We start from the raw sequence: 16,849 nt of genomic DNA on the forward strand, positions 1-16,849 counted from the left end.
GAAAAGGCAAGCAGGTTTTGTGAAATGGTTCATGTGGCGCAGTGGTCTCTGGGTCAGAGGTCTGGGCTCCTGTCCCATCCGTCCTAGAGGTGTGTGGTAACGCAGCTCAAAGGCTGATCAAAAATAACTTCCTTCATACTTTTGTGAAGAGTCAGCAAGGAGTCAGCTGGCTTTTATGGTGCATGTTTAGTTGAAATATAACTCAAACTAGAAAGTGTACACGCAGACTGCGTCTGAAACTGTTCAATTTCTACTTAATAACTCCTTGTCCCTCCTCCATAATCCATGTATTTAGTTTTCTGTTCAAGTATTTATTAGTTTACTTTTAGAAAAATTCACATTTCTCTCTCACCAAACATAACTCACATAATGCATCCCAGATTGTAATTTTCTGCATAAAAGTATTTCCCTCAATTCCACGGGTTACTTTGCCATTTGATTTAGGCACACATGCATCAGGATGCCAGCCGGTGACTGGAGTCGCACAGTGGTCAGTGTTGGCACCACAACTATTCACATTATACTTTCAAAAGCTGGATGAAGGAATTGAGGGCATTGTTGCTAAGTTTATAGATGACCAAATATAGGTGGACAGACAGGTAGTGTTGTGGAAGCGGGGAGGCTGCAAAAGGACTGAGACAGGTTAGGAGACTGGCAAAGAAGCGGCTGATGGAATACAATGTGGGAAAGTACCAGGTTATGTACTTGGTAGGCAGAATAGAGGCATAGACTGTGTTGTAACTGGGGAAAGGCTTCCGAAATCTGAAGCACAAAGGGGCTTCGAATCCTAGTTCAGGATTCTCTTAAGATTAACATGCAGATTTAGTTAAGATGCAGATGCAGTTTCAGCTTTCATTTTGAGAGGGCAAGAATACAAGAGCAGGATGTACTGCTGAGGCTATATAAGGCTATGGTCATACAGCATTTTGAATATTGAAAGCAGTATTGGGCCTCATATCTAAGGAGGGATGTGCTGGCATTGGAGGTATTCCACAGTAGGTTCACAAGAATGATCCAGGGGATGAAGGGCTTGTCATGTAAAGAGTGGTGAGGACCCGGAGTCTGTACCCAACACAGTTCAGAAGGACAAGGGGGAGATCTCATTGAAACTTACAGAATACTGAGAGGCCCGTATTGAGTGAATGTGGAGAAGATGCTTCCACTAGGAGAGACTAGGACCCCAGGGCACAATGCCAAAGTGAAGGAATGACCCTTTAGAACGGAGATGAGGAGGAATTTCTTTAGCCAGGGGGTTGTGAATCTGAAGATGAGGAGGAATGTGCAAGGCAGTCTTGTCTTAAATATCTTGACCAGGCTGATGTCTCATTTTTAGATATTCCTGGTACTATTTCTGACATGCACTCCTGTACTCTCTATTGATGCAGGGTTGATCCACAATCTTGGTGGTAATGCTAAACCAGACTAAATGCTGAGCCACGAGGTTACAGATTGTGGTTAACTAAGATTCTACTGAGCGCCCACAGTGCCTCATGGACGCAGTCTCAAGTTGCTCGTGTGAAATGTACATACATTTTAAGAGTTGGATTTGGAACTAGTAGATTGTTGCCTTTTTGTCCGACTTTGAAGGGATTTCATAGCTGGCTTGTCAGGCTTTCTGGTGCTATGCTCTCTTTTTAATTAAAAAATTGAGACATCCAGGAGTGTAACATTTTCATTGGGAGTTTTCACAATCGAAGAGAGTAAATTGAGGTGCACTGCATTTTCAGTTAGAAAGATCCAGAATATTTTTTTGGCTCAGGTTAACACTCAGCTGAAAAAGCCTTTTGGCTTCATTTTGCAGAATTTTGGGGAGCATTAGATGTGTGAAACAGTTTCTCCTGAAATGACAGTGTAGACATGTTAAGAAATGGATTGCATCAGTGTAAGGAGCTTAGAATGAAAAATCCAAACGAGAAGTGTTCAGTTCTTAATGGTTGGTTCCCTCTCCATGTTATTGATCCAGTCTAGCAACTAAGTCCTTTGGGACTCAGTCAGTTTGGTTAGTAATGCTGCCAAACCACTCTCGGTGATGGACACTGGAGACCATCTCCCTCAGCATACAGTCTATGGTCTTGCATCCCCATGTAACCAGCACACACTACGCAGTGCTTCTTTCAAGTGATGTTAAACAAGCTTCACTTAATAGCATTATATTTCATGGATCCCCACGGATCAATGTTGATGACTCCCAGGGCAATCCTGTGCAGACAGTACACTGCTGTGCCAATATCTCTGGACTGACCATGCCCAGGGATGATGATGGTATTTTTTTGGGGCTTAGTGAGACATAATTCTGTGAGAATGACTGTATCAGACTTTTGCTTGACTAGTCTGTGGGTCAGCTTTCATAACTGTGGTTCAAGTCCCCACATGTTAATAAGGATGACTTTACCAAAACAACAGAACCTGGTGCACCACAGTAGTTTTGTTTGGTAGCCTTGGTTGACGCCAGGTTGTCCATCGGGCTTTATTGCTTTAATCACACCTTGTCGTGCTTAGATACAACCGAGTGGTTTGGTCACTATTTCAGAGTCAATCCAACTGCTATGGTCTGGAATAATTTGTTGGCCAGACCAGGTAAGGATGGCGGACTTCCTTCTCTGAAGGAAATGGGGGGCTACATTTGTGGCTCTTACATGACTTCATTGTTCAAGGATAATCAGGGACGGGCAACAAATGCTAGCCTTAGCGGCAATACCCGAGGAAGAATAATAAAAAGGACACCAGAAAGAACTTTGCTACTCTCATAACAACAGTAATAACACAAAAATGTACAAAGCATCAAAACATCAACAGGATTCCTTACTTGGCTTCAGCACAACTTGCTAACTTGGCATAAATCACTATCCTTCTCGGTGGTAATGAACAAGTAGTTAAAGTTTCCAGGTGGACCACCATTTATTGCCTATTCCATATGGCTCCCATGAGGGAGAGGGTGAGCTTTGCCATCTTGAACAGCTATCGACCATGAACACTGTATTGAAGAAGGGAGTTCCAGGTCTTTGATTGAGCATCAGTGAAATAACAATCTTAAAAGGAACAAAGTGGAGGGAGCCAAGGAGCTTAAAAAAAATGAATGCAAGAGTTCCAGGTCAATGGTGGAATGAAGATGATTGGGGATGCACCAGATGCTAAAAGTAAAGGAGCGGTGCAAAGATGTCACAGGGCTGTAGAACTGGAGAAGGCTGCAGAGATCAAGAGAGGTGAAGCCTAAAAGGGGTATAAACACAAGGAAGAGTTCTTTATAACCAAAACTGCATCCAATAAATGAATACTGCTGATCTAAGGAGTGAGAATGGACAGCAAAGATTTGATTAGGTTCGAGATTGGCCTGGCAATACCAAGGCTGGACTGACAGTAACAGATAATGCTGTGTTCCCCAGGTACCAATAATGATACCAAGCCAATGACCCCCTGATATTCAATGGCACTTTTAAAAAATTCATTCACAGAATGAGGGTATTGCTGGCTTAATCAGCATTTGTTGTTCATCCCTAACTGCCCAGTGGACTGTTAAGAGTAAACCACATTGGGTGGGGAGTCACACATAGGCCAGACCAGGTGAGGATGATAGTTTTTTTCCCCGAAAAGTCCATGAAGGAACCAGATTTTCTTTCCCCCTGACAATTGACAATTACTTTATGGGCATCATTAGACTCTTAATGCCAGATTTTTATTGAATTGAAACTTCACCACTTGCCTTGGGGTGAGATTCAAATCCTGGTCCCCAGAACATTGGCTGTGTCTCTGGATTAATAGTCTAGCAATAATCATGAGGCCACTGCCTCCTCATCATTTAATCTCCCATTATCTACATCCTGGGGATTGACCAGAAACAAGACTGAATTCACTGTATCAACACTAGGGCTCCGAGAGCCAGTCAAAGACTAGAAGTCTTACAGAAAGTACCTTTTCTTCTGGCTCCCCAAAGCCTGCCCACCATCTACATGTCACAAGTCTGGAGTGTGATGGAATACGCCCCATTTTCCTGCATGAGTGCAGCTCCAACAACACTCAAGAAGCTTGACACCATCCAGGACAAAGCATCACACCTGGTTGACACTCACATTCAGTCCTCCACCACTGACACTCAGTAGCAGTAATGGGTATCATCTACAAGATGCAAGGCAGAAATTCAGAGGTTTCTGAAACAACACCTTTCAAATCCACAACCACCACCATCTAGAAGGACAAGATCAGAAGAGTAAGAACACAACCTGCAAGTTCCCTCCAAGTCATTCACCACCCTAACATTGAAATATAGCTTCTTTCCTTCACTGTCGAGTGCAGTTAGACAGTAAGTATTGGCCCAGCCAGCAAAGGCAACATCCCGTGAACGAATTAAAAAAAAAGTCAGATGCAAGATGGTAAGAACCATAAACATCTCTCAAAAAGATCATGTGAAACTGACTGTCCCATTTATGACAGCTCCATGTCAGGAGTATGCATTCAAACAAAACGCTTTGGGAACTGGAGAGGTCATAAAAGGGGCCAGGGAAATGCAAATGCTGCTTTAAGAGTCAGAGAGTCTGGAAACAGACCTTTCGCTTCAACTCATCCACGCCAACCAGGTTTCCCAAACTAAATTAGTCCCATTTGCCAGCGCTTGGCTCATATCCCTCTAAACCTTTCCTATCCGCGTACATGTCCGAATGTCTTTTAAATGTTGTAATTGTACCTGCATCTACCACTTCAGACGGTGGTTCATTGCACACATGAACCACCCTCCGTGTGAAAAAGTTGCCCCAGAAGTCCCTTTTAAATCTTTCTCGTCATGTTAAAATTTTGCCCTTTCATCTTGAACTTGCCCACACTGTGGAAAAGACCTTTGCTATTCACTATATCTATGCCCCTCATGATTTTATAAACCTCTATAAAGTCGTCGCTCCAGTGAAAAAGAGAAGTCCCAGCCTATCCAGGCGCTCCTTGTAGATCAAATCCTCCAGTCCCTATAACATCATTTCAAATATTTTCTGCACTCTCTCCAACTTATTAATATCGCTCCTCTAACAGCGTGACCAGAGCTATACCACAGTACTCCAAAAGTGGCCTAACCAACATCATTGACAACCACACCATGGCATCCCAACTCCTGCACTCAATGGTCTGAACAATAAAGGCAAGCCCGCCAAAGGCCTTCTTTACCACTCCACCTACCTGTGATGCAATTTTCAAGGTACTAAGCTTCTGAACTCCTCGGGATCTCTGTTTGACAGCACTCTCCAAGGCCCTATCTTTAACTGTGTAAGTCCTGCCCTCCTTGGTGTACCAAAATGCACTTTGCATCTATCTAAATTAAACTTAATCTCAACTGGCCTCGATCCATTGGCCCAATTGATCAGGATCTCTTTGTACTCTTAGATAACTTTCGACAGTTTACTATATGATCAATTTTGGTATCATTCACAAACTTACTAACTATTCCCCCTACATTCTCATCCAAACAGTCTATATAAATGACAAACAACTGTGGACCCAACATCGCTGGTCGCAGACCTCCAGTCCGAAAAACAACTCTCCACCATCAAGTCAACTTTGTATCCAATTGACAAGCTCCCCTGGAACCCCACTTGATCTAAGTTTACTAAGTGGAACTTTGACAAAGATTTGCCTTGTTAAAGTCTATATCGATAACATCATCCACTCTGCCCTCATCTTTTTGCTTGGTCACATCCTTGAAAAACTCAATCAAGTTCGTGAGACATGATTTCCCATGCACAATGCCATGCTAACTATCCCTAACCTAAGCCTCTCTAAATGCATGTTAACCCTGTCTCTCAGAAACCCCTCCAACAACTTATCCACCACTGACCTCAGCCTCACCAGTCGAAAGTTCCCTCAAGGTAAATGAGCATCACCCGGTCTACTGAAGAGCAGGTACATATATTTCTAAAAGTCAATATGCGATGGATTAAATTTATTTGACTCTTCAAATAAAGAAATATATTGATAAAAGAACTGCAGTGGACTCATGCACACAGGCACTGAAAAACAGAAATCATAGCCGTGATTACTGGCCATTCTCTAGAGGATGTTAGCACCACTGACAGAAACATAGAAACACTGAAGATAGGAGCAAGAGTAAAACCATTCATCCCAGCTTCTCCATTCAGTATTATCAGGGCTAATCCACTATCTCAATGCTGTACTCCTGTTTTCTGCTCCTGCCTTTTGATTCTTTAGCATTTGATTCCTGGAAAAGGGGTATGTGTCTACAAAATATCTGGTCACACAAACAGGCCACATGGTTTAGTGAGAAGAGTACACCAACTAACTTCAAGTTAGGTACAATGTTCCCTCTACACTGCCCATCAAACACAGATACTGCATGGGGTTAGACTCCAAATCAACTGCATCGAAATCTACGAACATAAAAAAATAGGTTCAGGAATAGGCTGCAAGGGCCTTCAAGGTCCTCCATCACACAAGACAATAATGACATATCTTGCATTTACTCCACTTTCCTGCCTATTCTGCTTAAAACTCTGAGATACAGAGTAGCAGAGTAATGCTCCTTCTAAATTGTCTCAGCCAAACACACTTAGGACAGGTACAGTATGGGGTTAGATAGAGAATAGCTCCCTTTTACACTGCTGGAACTTACACTCCTACATTACGCACAGCAACCTAAAAAGAAATACTATTCCAAAAAGCTTCACAGGGGTTCTTTGTTTCATTAAAATGAGAGTTTGCTGCAAGTATATAGGGTTTTGGAGAGACAACATGGGGTATAGTGTACCAGTTTTGTTTCTTGCAAAGGAAAGATATACTTTCCTTCGAAGTGGTGAAACAGATTCACTTGACTGATTTCTGGAAGGAGTGCTCTATCCTATGAGAAGAGGTCAATTAGAATTGATCTATATTCACTGATGCTTGGAAGACTGAGGAGCTATCTTATTAATAAGTGTAAGGTAATGGCATGCTTGAAGCTGCCATGAAAGCTTGTTTGCCCCAGTTGAAAAGTCTAGAGCTAGGATTTACATAGCTCCAGCTTAACAAGCTGCCTGTAAAAGACCAAAGTGAGGAGAAAATTCTACACACTAATATCATGGCTGCTCAGTCATTGACTATAATCAGCACTGAGATCATTATTATTGGTTATTATAACAAGTCATCCGAAGTGGGGTCAAGACCACACACAACGTTTCCCCATTACGACTGCACTCCGTAGGGAGAAAAAGGCCGAGTGAAAATTTGATTGACATTTTCAAAATCATGAGCAGGCTGGATACAATAGATGAGGAGCTGCTCCCACTTATAGAAGAGACAAGAACAGGAGGAAGAGGACATAGATTTGAAGCGGTGTCAAACATAGAAAGGATGGGATGTGTGGAAAATAAAAGCAATACATTCTAGATTTCAAACACTCAAGTTCCGTCAAATGCGAAAAACTGTTTCACATGTCACTGATGCGTCTTTAGCCAAGAATCTTAAATAACAGCCCTTCGGTTCACAGTATTCACACCAATGAGAATAGTCTATCTTGGGTGACTCTGTCCAGGATCTTCCATTTTAAATACTTCCTGCAAAGTTAATTCCAATAATCTCCACAGAAAAAAACCCTAACTTCTCAATACCTCTCCACATGGAACTGAAGCCTGGATTCTCACCTGAATTATCAACATGACATATTTCAGTGCACATCTTTTCCTGCTTCAACTTAAGCTCTCACTGACTCAGTGCTCAGTACTTGACTGCCCCACCTCAAGCACATGAACCATTTCCTTTTTAAATAGCAGCCTATTGTTTCTTTACAGTTTTGCTTGGGACAGTTTGTCCTCCAATCGCTGAATTTGGACCACGTCCAACTTGGTTCTTTTAGACAGCATCGTAAACTTTAGGTTGGCTATGATCGCTGATCATTGGAAGTTCCCTAGCTAACACTTGATGGACTGGATCCACAGCAATCCCAGTCAAACAGAGGAAAGAATCCTTCCAGTGTAGGCCAGAACAGGTTAAATATTAGACTTAAAAATAAACAGCAGCAGATTAAGTTGAGGAGGAACTTCTTCACCAAAAGGTTTGTGATTCTGTGGAATTCTCTGCCTAGTGAAGCAGTTGAGGCTATCTTGTTGAAGGCTTTTCAGGCAAAGATAGATAGATTTTTGGACAGTAAAGGAATTAATAATTAATAATTATGGTGAGCAGGTGGGTTTCTAGAGTTAAGTTCACAAAAAGATCAGCCACACTCGTATTGAATGGCAGAGTAGGCTCGGTGGAGCAGATGGCCTGCTCCTGTTCCTGTTCCTACCTCTTACATACATCAAAGAGAGTTTCTGAAACACATACGATAAACCCTTTCCAACACTATTTGCTGCTGTTCCACATTCAGAAAGGTGAAGGTCCCCCATTATCACTAAACTGTATCTCTTCTGCATCTCTTCACAGCTCCCCTGCAAATCTGATCTTGAATATCTTTCCCACTTGTTAGCACCAAGCAGGAAGTACCCTCATGCTTTTCCAGTGTGCACGGGAAGGGACAAAGCACCATCTGGTCTGTTTGATAATCAATCCCTCTTCAAAACCACCACTCCTATGAGTCTGAAAGGAGCATTCACGCCATCATCAATTCCCCCCCACTTTGGGTACATTTGTGCCTCAGACCTCAATTCCCCCAACCATCAGGAGTTCCTTTGAAATGCATGGAATGCCCTGGACACCGGTGACTCAACCATCTCCAGGTGCACTCTCCACTCACCGGATCTCTACCGGCTCCTCGCCTTCTTCAGTACGGCCCGCGCTCAGCTCCACCCCACCGAATGTGAACGAGATGCAGCTCCGCCGACGGGGATACTCCGACTTGCGTCTGCGCTGTGCTGGGGAAGACCCCGGTCGATCGCGGGCTGGGCCCTGCAATGTAGTCGGCGGGTGCTGCTCCTGGCCCCGCACGCCGGCCACCGACACCAGCACCTTCCCTGGCTCGTCCGCATCCTGGCCCCAGGCCTCTGTGCGCTGCCACACCAGCCCACCGACCTGCCTGTCGGTACGGTCCCACTCAACCTCCTGGCACAGCACGGCCTCTTCTACCCGCTGCCGCTGCTCGTCTATGATCAGAATCCTCCGCTTCTCAGCAAATGAGAGAGAGAGAAAGGGGGGAAATGATACACACTGTTAGTATCTGAATAGGAATCGCATTGATGCATGAAAAACCAATGGACTCATCAGCAAAACAAGTTACTGCATACATCACAACAACTGGTACTCTGAGGCACATAGCGAACTGCAGTCAGTGGGAGAACTATCCGTCTGTATTTATTCAGGGTGTCAAATGGATTCTGGTCAGTGAGTCAATATTCAGATTACACACACTATTCTTTTTCTTCATTTTTGATGGACGTAGCTGCCATTGGTAAGGCCAACATTTGCTGTCCCTCAAGTGGCTGGCTGGGTCATTTCTTTTCAGAGGGAATTTAAGAGCCAACAACAACGCTGTGGATCTAGAGTCACGAGTCAGAATGGCTTGATATGGATGGCAGATTTCCCTCCCTGAAAAGGTCATTAATGAACCAAATGAGTTTTAGGTCATTACCACCTTCATGAGGGTAAATAGGGATGGGCAGTAAGTACGAGAAAAACCAGCAAAGCCCACAACCGATGAATGAATGAATTAACAATTTTAAAAAAATAATAGCTTCTTGGTTACCATTACTTACAATTAATGAAATTAATTTAAATACCACCAGTGCCCTGATCTCAAAGGCCTGAACGTCTGGATCAACAGTCCAGATACATTACTACAATGGCACCACCTTCCCTAATAACCAAGCTCTTTGTGAAAAGACTATTCCTCATCTTGACCAGTGCATGTTTGAAAGCCTATCAGAACTCCACCCACACCCAGTACATCGTTCGGGCAAATTGTCACCGTTACTTCTTTAGCTCTTCCTTCAGCCTTGGTTACACCAGGCATTTTATGGCTGAAGTTTGCATGGTAGGATCAATACGGATGCTGAATGAGTAGCCTTGGCTCAGCCCCAACATTCTTGCCTTTTGACCAAGAGGTGCATCAGAGTAGAGCTACTCAAGACCTCAGCCAAGAATCCAAGCTGACACGGCCCACTGATGTGCTGAGAGAGTCGCTAATAGAGGATCAATACTAATAGGCAAACGACTTGCATTCAAAAGGACCCTTTGGTGTGACCTAAGGAAATCACCAAGGATCAGAGCTGGGCCTCAAATATCTGTACAGTATTAATAACTCGGATAAGGCGCAGGCTGCACTGTAACCAGATTTGCTGCTGATACAAACCAAGATAGGAGATCAAGTTGTAACGAATATATGAAGACTCTGAAAGGCATATAAATAGATCAAGTGATTGTGCAAAAAGTATTGGAAGATGGTGCACAATGAAGAAAAATGTAAGATTCAAAAACAGAAGTTGCTGGAAAAGCTCAGCAGGTCTGGCAGCATCTGTGAAGAAAAAAATCAGAGTTAACGTCACTGGATTAACAATCCAGAGCTCAGGCTAATGCTCTGGTTAGAATGGGTTCAATCCCACAATGACAGCTGGCGGTATTTACATGCAAATTAATTATAATCCAGAATCAACAGCATCAGTAATGGAATCGACAAAGCTGTACATTGCAAAAACAGTTGGGCCTAGGACACTATCCTGAGGAAATTCTACAGGAGCGTTTGACCTACAACAACCACAAAACAAGCATCTTAGTTTGTGTTTGGTCAACTCAAACCCTTGAAGACGTTAAGGACTGCAGATGCTGGAAGCCAAAGTCTATACGTGAGAGGCTGGAAAAGCACAGCAAGTCAGACAGCATCCAAGGAGCAGGAAAGTCAATGTTTTGTGTTGAAACTCTTCATCAGGACTGAGGAGGGCAGGGGAAGGGGAGTCAGAAAAAATGGGTAGCTGGGGGGTGGGAAGGGTAGGAGAGATGGTGATAGATGAATGCAGGTAGGGGTTATTGTCATTGGTCCATGGGAAGGGTGGAGCAGATAGTTGAGTGGGAAGATAAACAGGGTAGATCAGGTAAGGTAGGGGAGGGGCAGACATGGAATGAGGCTGGGGTTGAAGGGATTTTGAAGCTAGTGAAGTCATTGTTAAGGCCATTGGGCTTTAAGCTTCCCAATGTGAAATATCAGATGTTGCTCTTTCAGTTTATGTTTGGCTTCACTCTGACAGAGGAGGCGGCCAAGGATGAATGTGTTGTCAGGGGAGTGGGAGGGGAAATCAAAACAGATGGCAATTAGAAGGTCAGTTTGGTTGTTGTGTGCAGAGTGCAGATGCTCCGTAAACCGATTCTCCCCTTGATGCCTATTGACAACAGTGTTGCTAGAGCTCCTTGATGGAACACTCAGTCAAGTGAGGCCTTGATATCATGTCATGTTTAAAACAAGACTGGCAGAACACAACCCAAGCATCAGCAAGAAGTTTTTAGTTAATTGAGTGCTGCTCAATAGCATTGTCAATGACATCTTCCAACACTTTACTGATGGTCAGGAGTAGAATAATGGGGCAGTAATTGACTGGGTTGAATTTGTCCTGCCTTTGAGTACAGGATACGCCTGGGCAATTTTGCACATTGTCAGGTAGATGCCAATAATGCAGCCATACTAGCACAGTTGATTAGAGGCACAGCAAGACCGAGAGCACACATCTTCAGGACTACTGCCCATTTTGTCAGGGCCCATGGCCTGTACAGTAAAAAAAAGTTTTCAACAGAGACCTATTGTGGTGGTTGTGCTATTACTTTTTCTTTACTTAATCAGATTTTTCGAATTAGCTTGTTCAGAAATGTTATTGTATACCCCTGGAGCAGTTGGGACTTGAACACACACCTGCCAGTCCAGGAGTTATTCAGTGCCTCTAGCCTTGATATCACACAGTGAATTGAGGCGGCTGGAGACTGACATGTGTAATGCTGGGGCTCTCTAGAGGCGCCCAAGATGGATCATCCAGTCGAGAACCAAGGGTCACAGTCTGAGCATATGCGGTAGGCTGTTTAGGACTGAGATGAGGAAACGTTTCTTCATTCAGAGGGTGATGAGCCTGTAGAAATCACTACCACAGAAGGTTGTCGAGACAAAGAATTCGATATTAAAAGCATGAAGAGGCACAGAGAGTAAAAGGGAATATGGTGCTGAGACAGACGATCAGCTGTCATCATATTAGATGCACAGAAGACTTGAAGGGCCAAACGATCTATTGCTGGTTTCTAGGAACTTCTGGTTTAAGATTATTGCGAATGCTTCAGCCTTCACTTTTGTATTAATGTGATGGGCTCACATATTTGAGAGATATTTGCAGCATCACATTCTACAGTGAGTTGCTTACTCTTGTGAGGGTTACAGTCTTAACATCACCATTACTGTTCCACCCAGTCCTCACATTAAGGGTAAAGGTAGGATTAATTCCTTCATATCACTCATGCAGAGCTGAACAGACAGTATTAATACCTAAGCCTCCTAGACTACAAAGAACAATAAAGCACAGGAACAGGCCTTCGGCCCTCAGAGCCTGCGCCAACACATTTTGCCCTTCCACACTAAAACTGTCTTCACCTACAGGATCCATATCTCTTCCTATTCAAGTATTCATCCAGGTGTTTCTTGAATGCTGCTACTGTTTCCACAACCTCGTCTAGCAAAGCATTCCAGGCACTCACCATTCTTTGTGTGGAAGGCAAGTTTTTCGCATCTCTTTTAAACCTCCACTCTGCATCTTGAAACTGTGTCCCCTAGTAATTGACCTCTCCAACCTGGGAAAAAGCCTCATCCTGTTCACTCTATCCATGCCATTCACAATCTTATATGCGTTTGCCCCTCAACCTCCTGCATTCCAGTGAAAACAAACCCAGTCTATCCTACCTCTTCACAGCTAAGATCCCCATACTGGGCAACACACTGGTAAACCTCTTTTGTACCCTCTCAAAAGCATCCACATCCTTCTGGTAGTGTGGTGACCAGAACTATACGCAATATTCCTAGTGTGGCCGAACTAAAGTTCTATAAAGCTGCAGCATAACTTGTCTATCCTTATACTCAATGCCCCTGCCAATGAAGGCAAGAATGCCATAAGCCTTTTTTTCTACCTGCACTGCCACATTCATTGATCTGAGGACCTGCATGCCCAGATCCCTCTGCATATTAATACTCCTAAGGGTTCTGCCATTCGCTGTATAATTTCCACCTGTGCTTGACCTTCCAAAACGTATCACCTCATATTTTTCCAGATTAAACTCCATCTGCCATTTTCTGCCAATGCCTCCACCTGATCTATATCTTGCTGTATCCTCTGACAACTCCTCCAATCCTCGTATCGTCCGCAAACTTAGTGCTTAGACCAGCTATGTTTTCCTCCAAATGGTTAATGTGGATCGTGAACAACACTGATCCACAAGTGGAACACCACTTGTCACAACCATTCATTCTGAAAAGCATTCTTCCACTGCCACCCTATGTCTCCTATGATTAAGCCAGTTCTGTATCCTTCTTGCCAACTCACGCCTGATGCCACGTGACTTCAGCTTTTATACCAGTCTATCATGAGGGACCTTGTCAAAGGCTTTACTGAAGTCCATGTAGAGAACATCAACAGCTTTTCCCTCAGTCATCTTCTCAACCTCCTCAAAAAACTCAATCAAGTTAGTGAGACACGACCTCCCCCACACTATCGCTAACAAGTTCATTTCCTTCTAAATGCATATAGATCTTGTCTCAGAAACTTTTCTAATAATTTCCCTACCACTGAAGTGAGACTCACAGGCCTGTAATTTCCAGGATTTTCTCTGTTACCCTTCTTAAACAATGGGACAACATTGGCTATTCTGCAGTCCTCTGGAACCTCACCTGTGGTTAGAGGATAAAGAGATATCTATCAATGCTCCAGCAATTTGTTCTTTTGCCTCCATCAATATTCTGGGATAGATCCCATCAGGTCCTAGGACATAGAGAGTGGCTCGTGTAGAATCATAGAATCCCTAGTGTGGAAACAGGCCATTCGGCCCAACAAGTTCACACCACCCCTCTGAAGAGCATCCCACTCAGACCCATTCCCCTACCAGATTTACCCATGTCTAACCCACCTAACCTAAACATCCGTGGACACTATGGGCAATTTAGCATGGCCAATCCACCTAGCCTGCACATCTTTGGACTGTGGGAAGAAACTGGAGCACCCGGAGGAAACGCTTGCAGACACGGGGAGAATGTGCAAACTCCACACAGACAGTCGCCCAAGGTTGGGATTGAACCCGGGTCCCTGGCGCTGTGAGGCAGCAGTGCTAACCACTGAGCCACTGTGCCACCCTATAGTTAACTTAATACTTTTTAAGACACACAACACCTCTTCCTTTTTAGTAGTAATTTGGCCTAGAAACTCAACACTCCCTTCCTGAAAACATCCTCCATCAATTCCTTCTCTTTGGTGAATACCGACACAAAGTATTCATTTAGGACCTCACCTACTTCTTCTGGCTCCACAGATAGACTGCCTCTCCTTTGTACCTGAGTGGGGGCCAACCCTTTGACTGGCTACCCTCTTGCTTTTTATATATGTGTATAAAAAGCCTTGGCATTCTCCTTGGTCCTATTTGCTAACAACTTTTCATGACCACTTTTAGCCCTAATTCCTTGTTTAAGTTCTTTCTTATTTTCCTTATGTACTTCAAGGGCTTCATCAATTCCCATCCTCCCAGACCTTAAGTATGCTTTTCCTTTTTGGCCAAGGTCATAACATCCGAGGTCATCCAAGGTGCATGTAACTTGCCTTACCTATTTTTCATTCTCCCAGAAATGTGCCACTCCAGAACTCTTATCAACTGCCGTTTGAAACACTCCCACGTGTCCAATGTAGATTTACTCTCAAACAGCCGCTTCCAATCAACATTCTCCAATTCCTACCTAATATTATTGTAGTTCGCCTTCGCCCCCAATTTAACTCCTTCACCCAAGGACTGCTGTTATCCCTACCCATGAGTACCTTAAAACTCTCAGTATTATGATCACCACTCCCGAAATGCTGCCTCACTGAAACTTCACTCACCTGGCTGGGCTCATTTCCCAAAACCAGGTCCAGTATAGCCCTTTCCTTGGTTGGACTGTTCATATATTGTGTCAAGAAACCCTCCCAAATGGTCCTTACAAATTCTTCCTCATCCAAGCCCTGGCACGTAGTGAGTCCCAGTCAATATAGGGGATGCTAAAATCACTCACCATAACAACGCTGTTGTTTTTATTTCTTGCCAAAATCTGTCTACATATTCTCTCCTCTATCTCTGGCTGGCCTTTCGGAGGCCTGTAGTATACCCCTTGCATTGTGATTTCACCTTTCCTATTCCAGAGTTCTACTCATATTGCTTCACTACACGATTCCTCTGATGCATTCTCCCTCAGTACAGCTGAGAGATACTCCTTTACTAGTAATGCAACTCCCCCATCCCGGTTACCTCCCTTTCTATCACATGTGAAACATCTAAATTCTGAGATATTTAGCTGCCAGTGCTTTCCCTCTTTCAGCCAAGTCTCTGTAACTGCAATGTCAACAGTATTAATCGCGTCAAGTCCCTTGCACTGACAGAATCAATACCATGGTCCTGCAGAGGGTAACTGACAGAATTAATCACTCCAGTCTCTGATTCAACAAACAGCTGTAATCTCCCCACATTTCTCATTGTGAATCAGTATCAATACTACACATGTCCCACATAGAGCAAGACATCACTAATTACTATATCCCTCACACAAACTGACAGTATTAATCCCTGCATATTTCACACGGAAGATAACAGTATCAAACATCCCTGTGTCCCTCAGTACAGATAGTATTAATGCAATGTCACTAACACAGAGTTTAACTAACAGTATTAATCCCTGAAATCCATCATATTGAGGGTAACAGATAGCATGAAAGCCCTAGGATCTCACATTGACAATATTAATCCCTGCTATCCCTCACACAGAGTAACAGAGTATTAATTCCATCTGCCAATGAGGGTAACTGACATATTACACTTCCTATCCTTCATACTGACAGTAGATGACAGTATTAAACACAATGACAGTACCCAAGAGTATTCATCTCACTGTTCCTCAGAGCAAAGGTAACAGACAGTATGAGTCACCTCTCAAGGTCTTTCCCATTATCGTGACAGACAGCATCATTCATCTCAGTCCCTCAGAGTGTAAGCGAGAGTATTAATCCAGGCATTGCACAATGAGAATAATGGACAATATTAATCCCCAAGGCACTCACACGGAGACACTGACAACATTAAGTCACCCAGTCCCTCATTCTGAGCGTAACAGGCAATATTACTCACCCGAGAAACAGACAACATTAATACACTGAGCGAAACAGACAGTATTTATTAGCCAATGTCCCTCATGCTGACAGTAATAGTCTTAATCTTCTGCATGCTGCTTGCACTTGATAAACATTATTCATACACACATATGTCACACTGTGGGTAATGTTAGTGTTACTCACCATGTCACTTAGGCTGAGAATAACAGCATCAATTCCCATATCTCTCATATAGGTTTAGACAGTATTAATCAACCTGCCATACCAGGAAGACAACACTATTCATCCCCCATCCCACATCTGAAGTATCAGTCAGTATAAACCCCTCCGCGTCCCTCACACTGAGAAATAACCCCTCCCTATCTTTCACACCAACTGGAAGAGACGATATTAGTTCTCTCATACCCTGCAGATTAACAGGCAGCGTAACTCCCCTGCTAATGCCCTTCACACAGAAACAGACGGCATCAATCTGCACGCCCCTCACACAGCGTCAACCACCCCCCCGCAGGTCCCTCACGCGGCGCGACCCACAGCATTCCCCCCCAATGTCCCTCACGCGGCGCGACCCACAGCATTCCCCCCCAATG

At 43.8% G+C, this 16,849-nt stretch overlaps 1 protein-coding gene across 1 annotated transcript in view; it reads right to left on the bottom strand.

Moving 5' to 3' along the window:
* zfp91 (ZFP91 zinc finger protein, atypical E3 ubiquitin ligase) overlaps window positions 1-16,849 on the bottom strand; it is a 70,196-nt gene that overhangs the window by 38,588 nt on the left and 14,759 nt on the right. The window contains exon 3 of the mRNA XM_048620735.1: window positions 8,699-9,063. Coding sequence (XP_048476692.1) covers window positions 8,699-9,063 — 365 coding nt within the window. The remainder of the gene's footprint in view (window positions 1-8,698; window positions 9,064-16,849) is intronic.

The sequence above is a fragment of the Rhincodon typus genome, chromosome 48, assembly GCF_021869965.1.
Source record: "Rhincodon typus isolate 14 chromosome 48, sRhiTyp1.1, whole genome shotgun sequence".
Taxonomy (NCBI): domain Eukaryota; kingdom Metazoa; phylum Chordata; class Chondrichthyes; order Orectolobiformes; family Rhincodontidae; genus Rhincodon; species Rhincodon typus.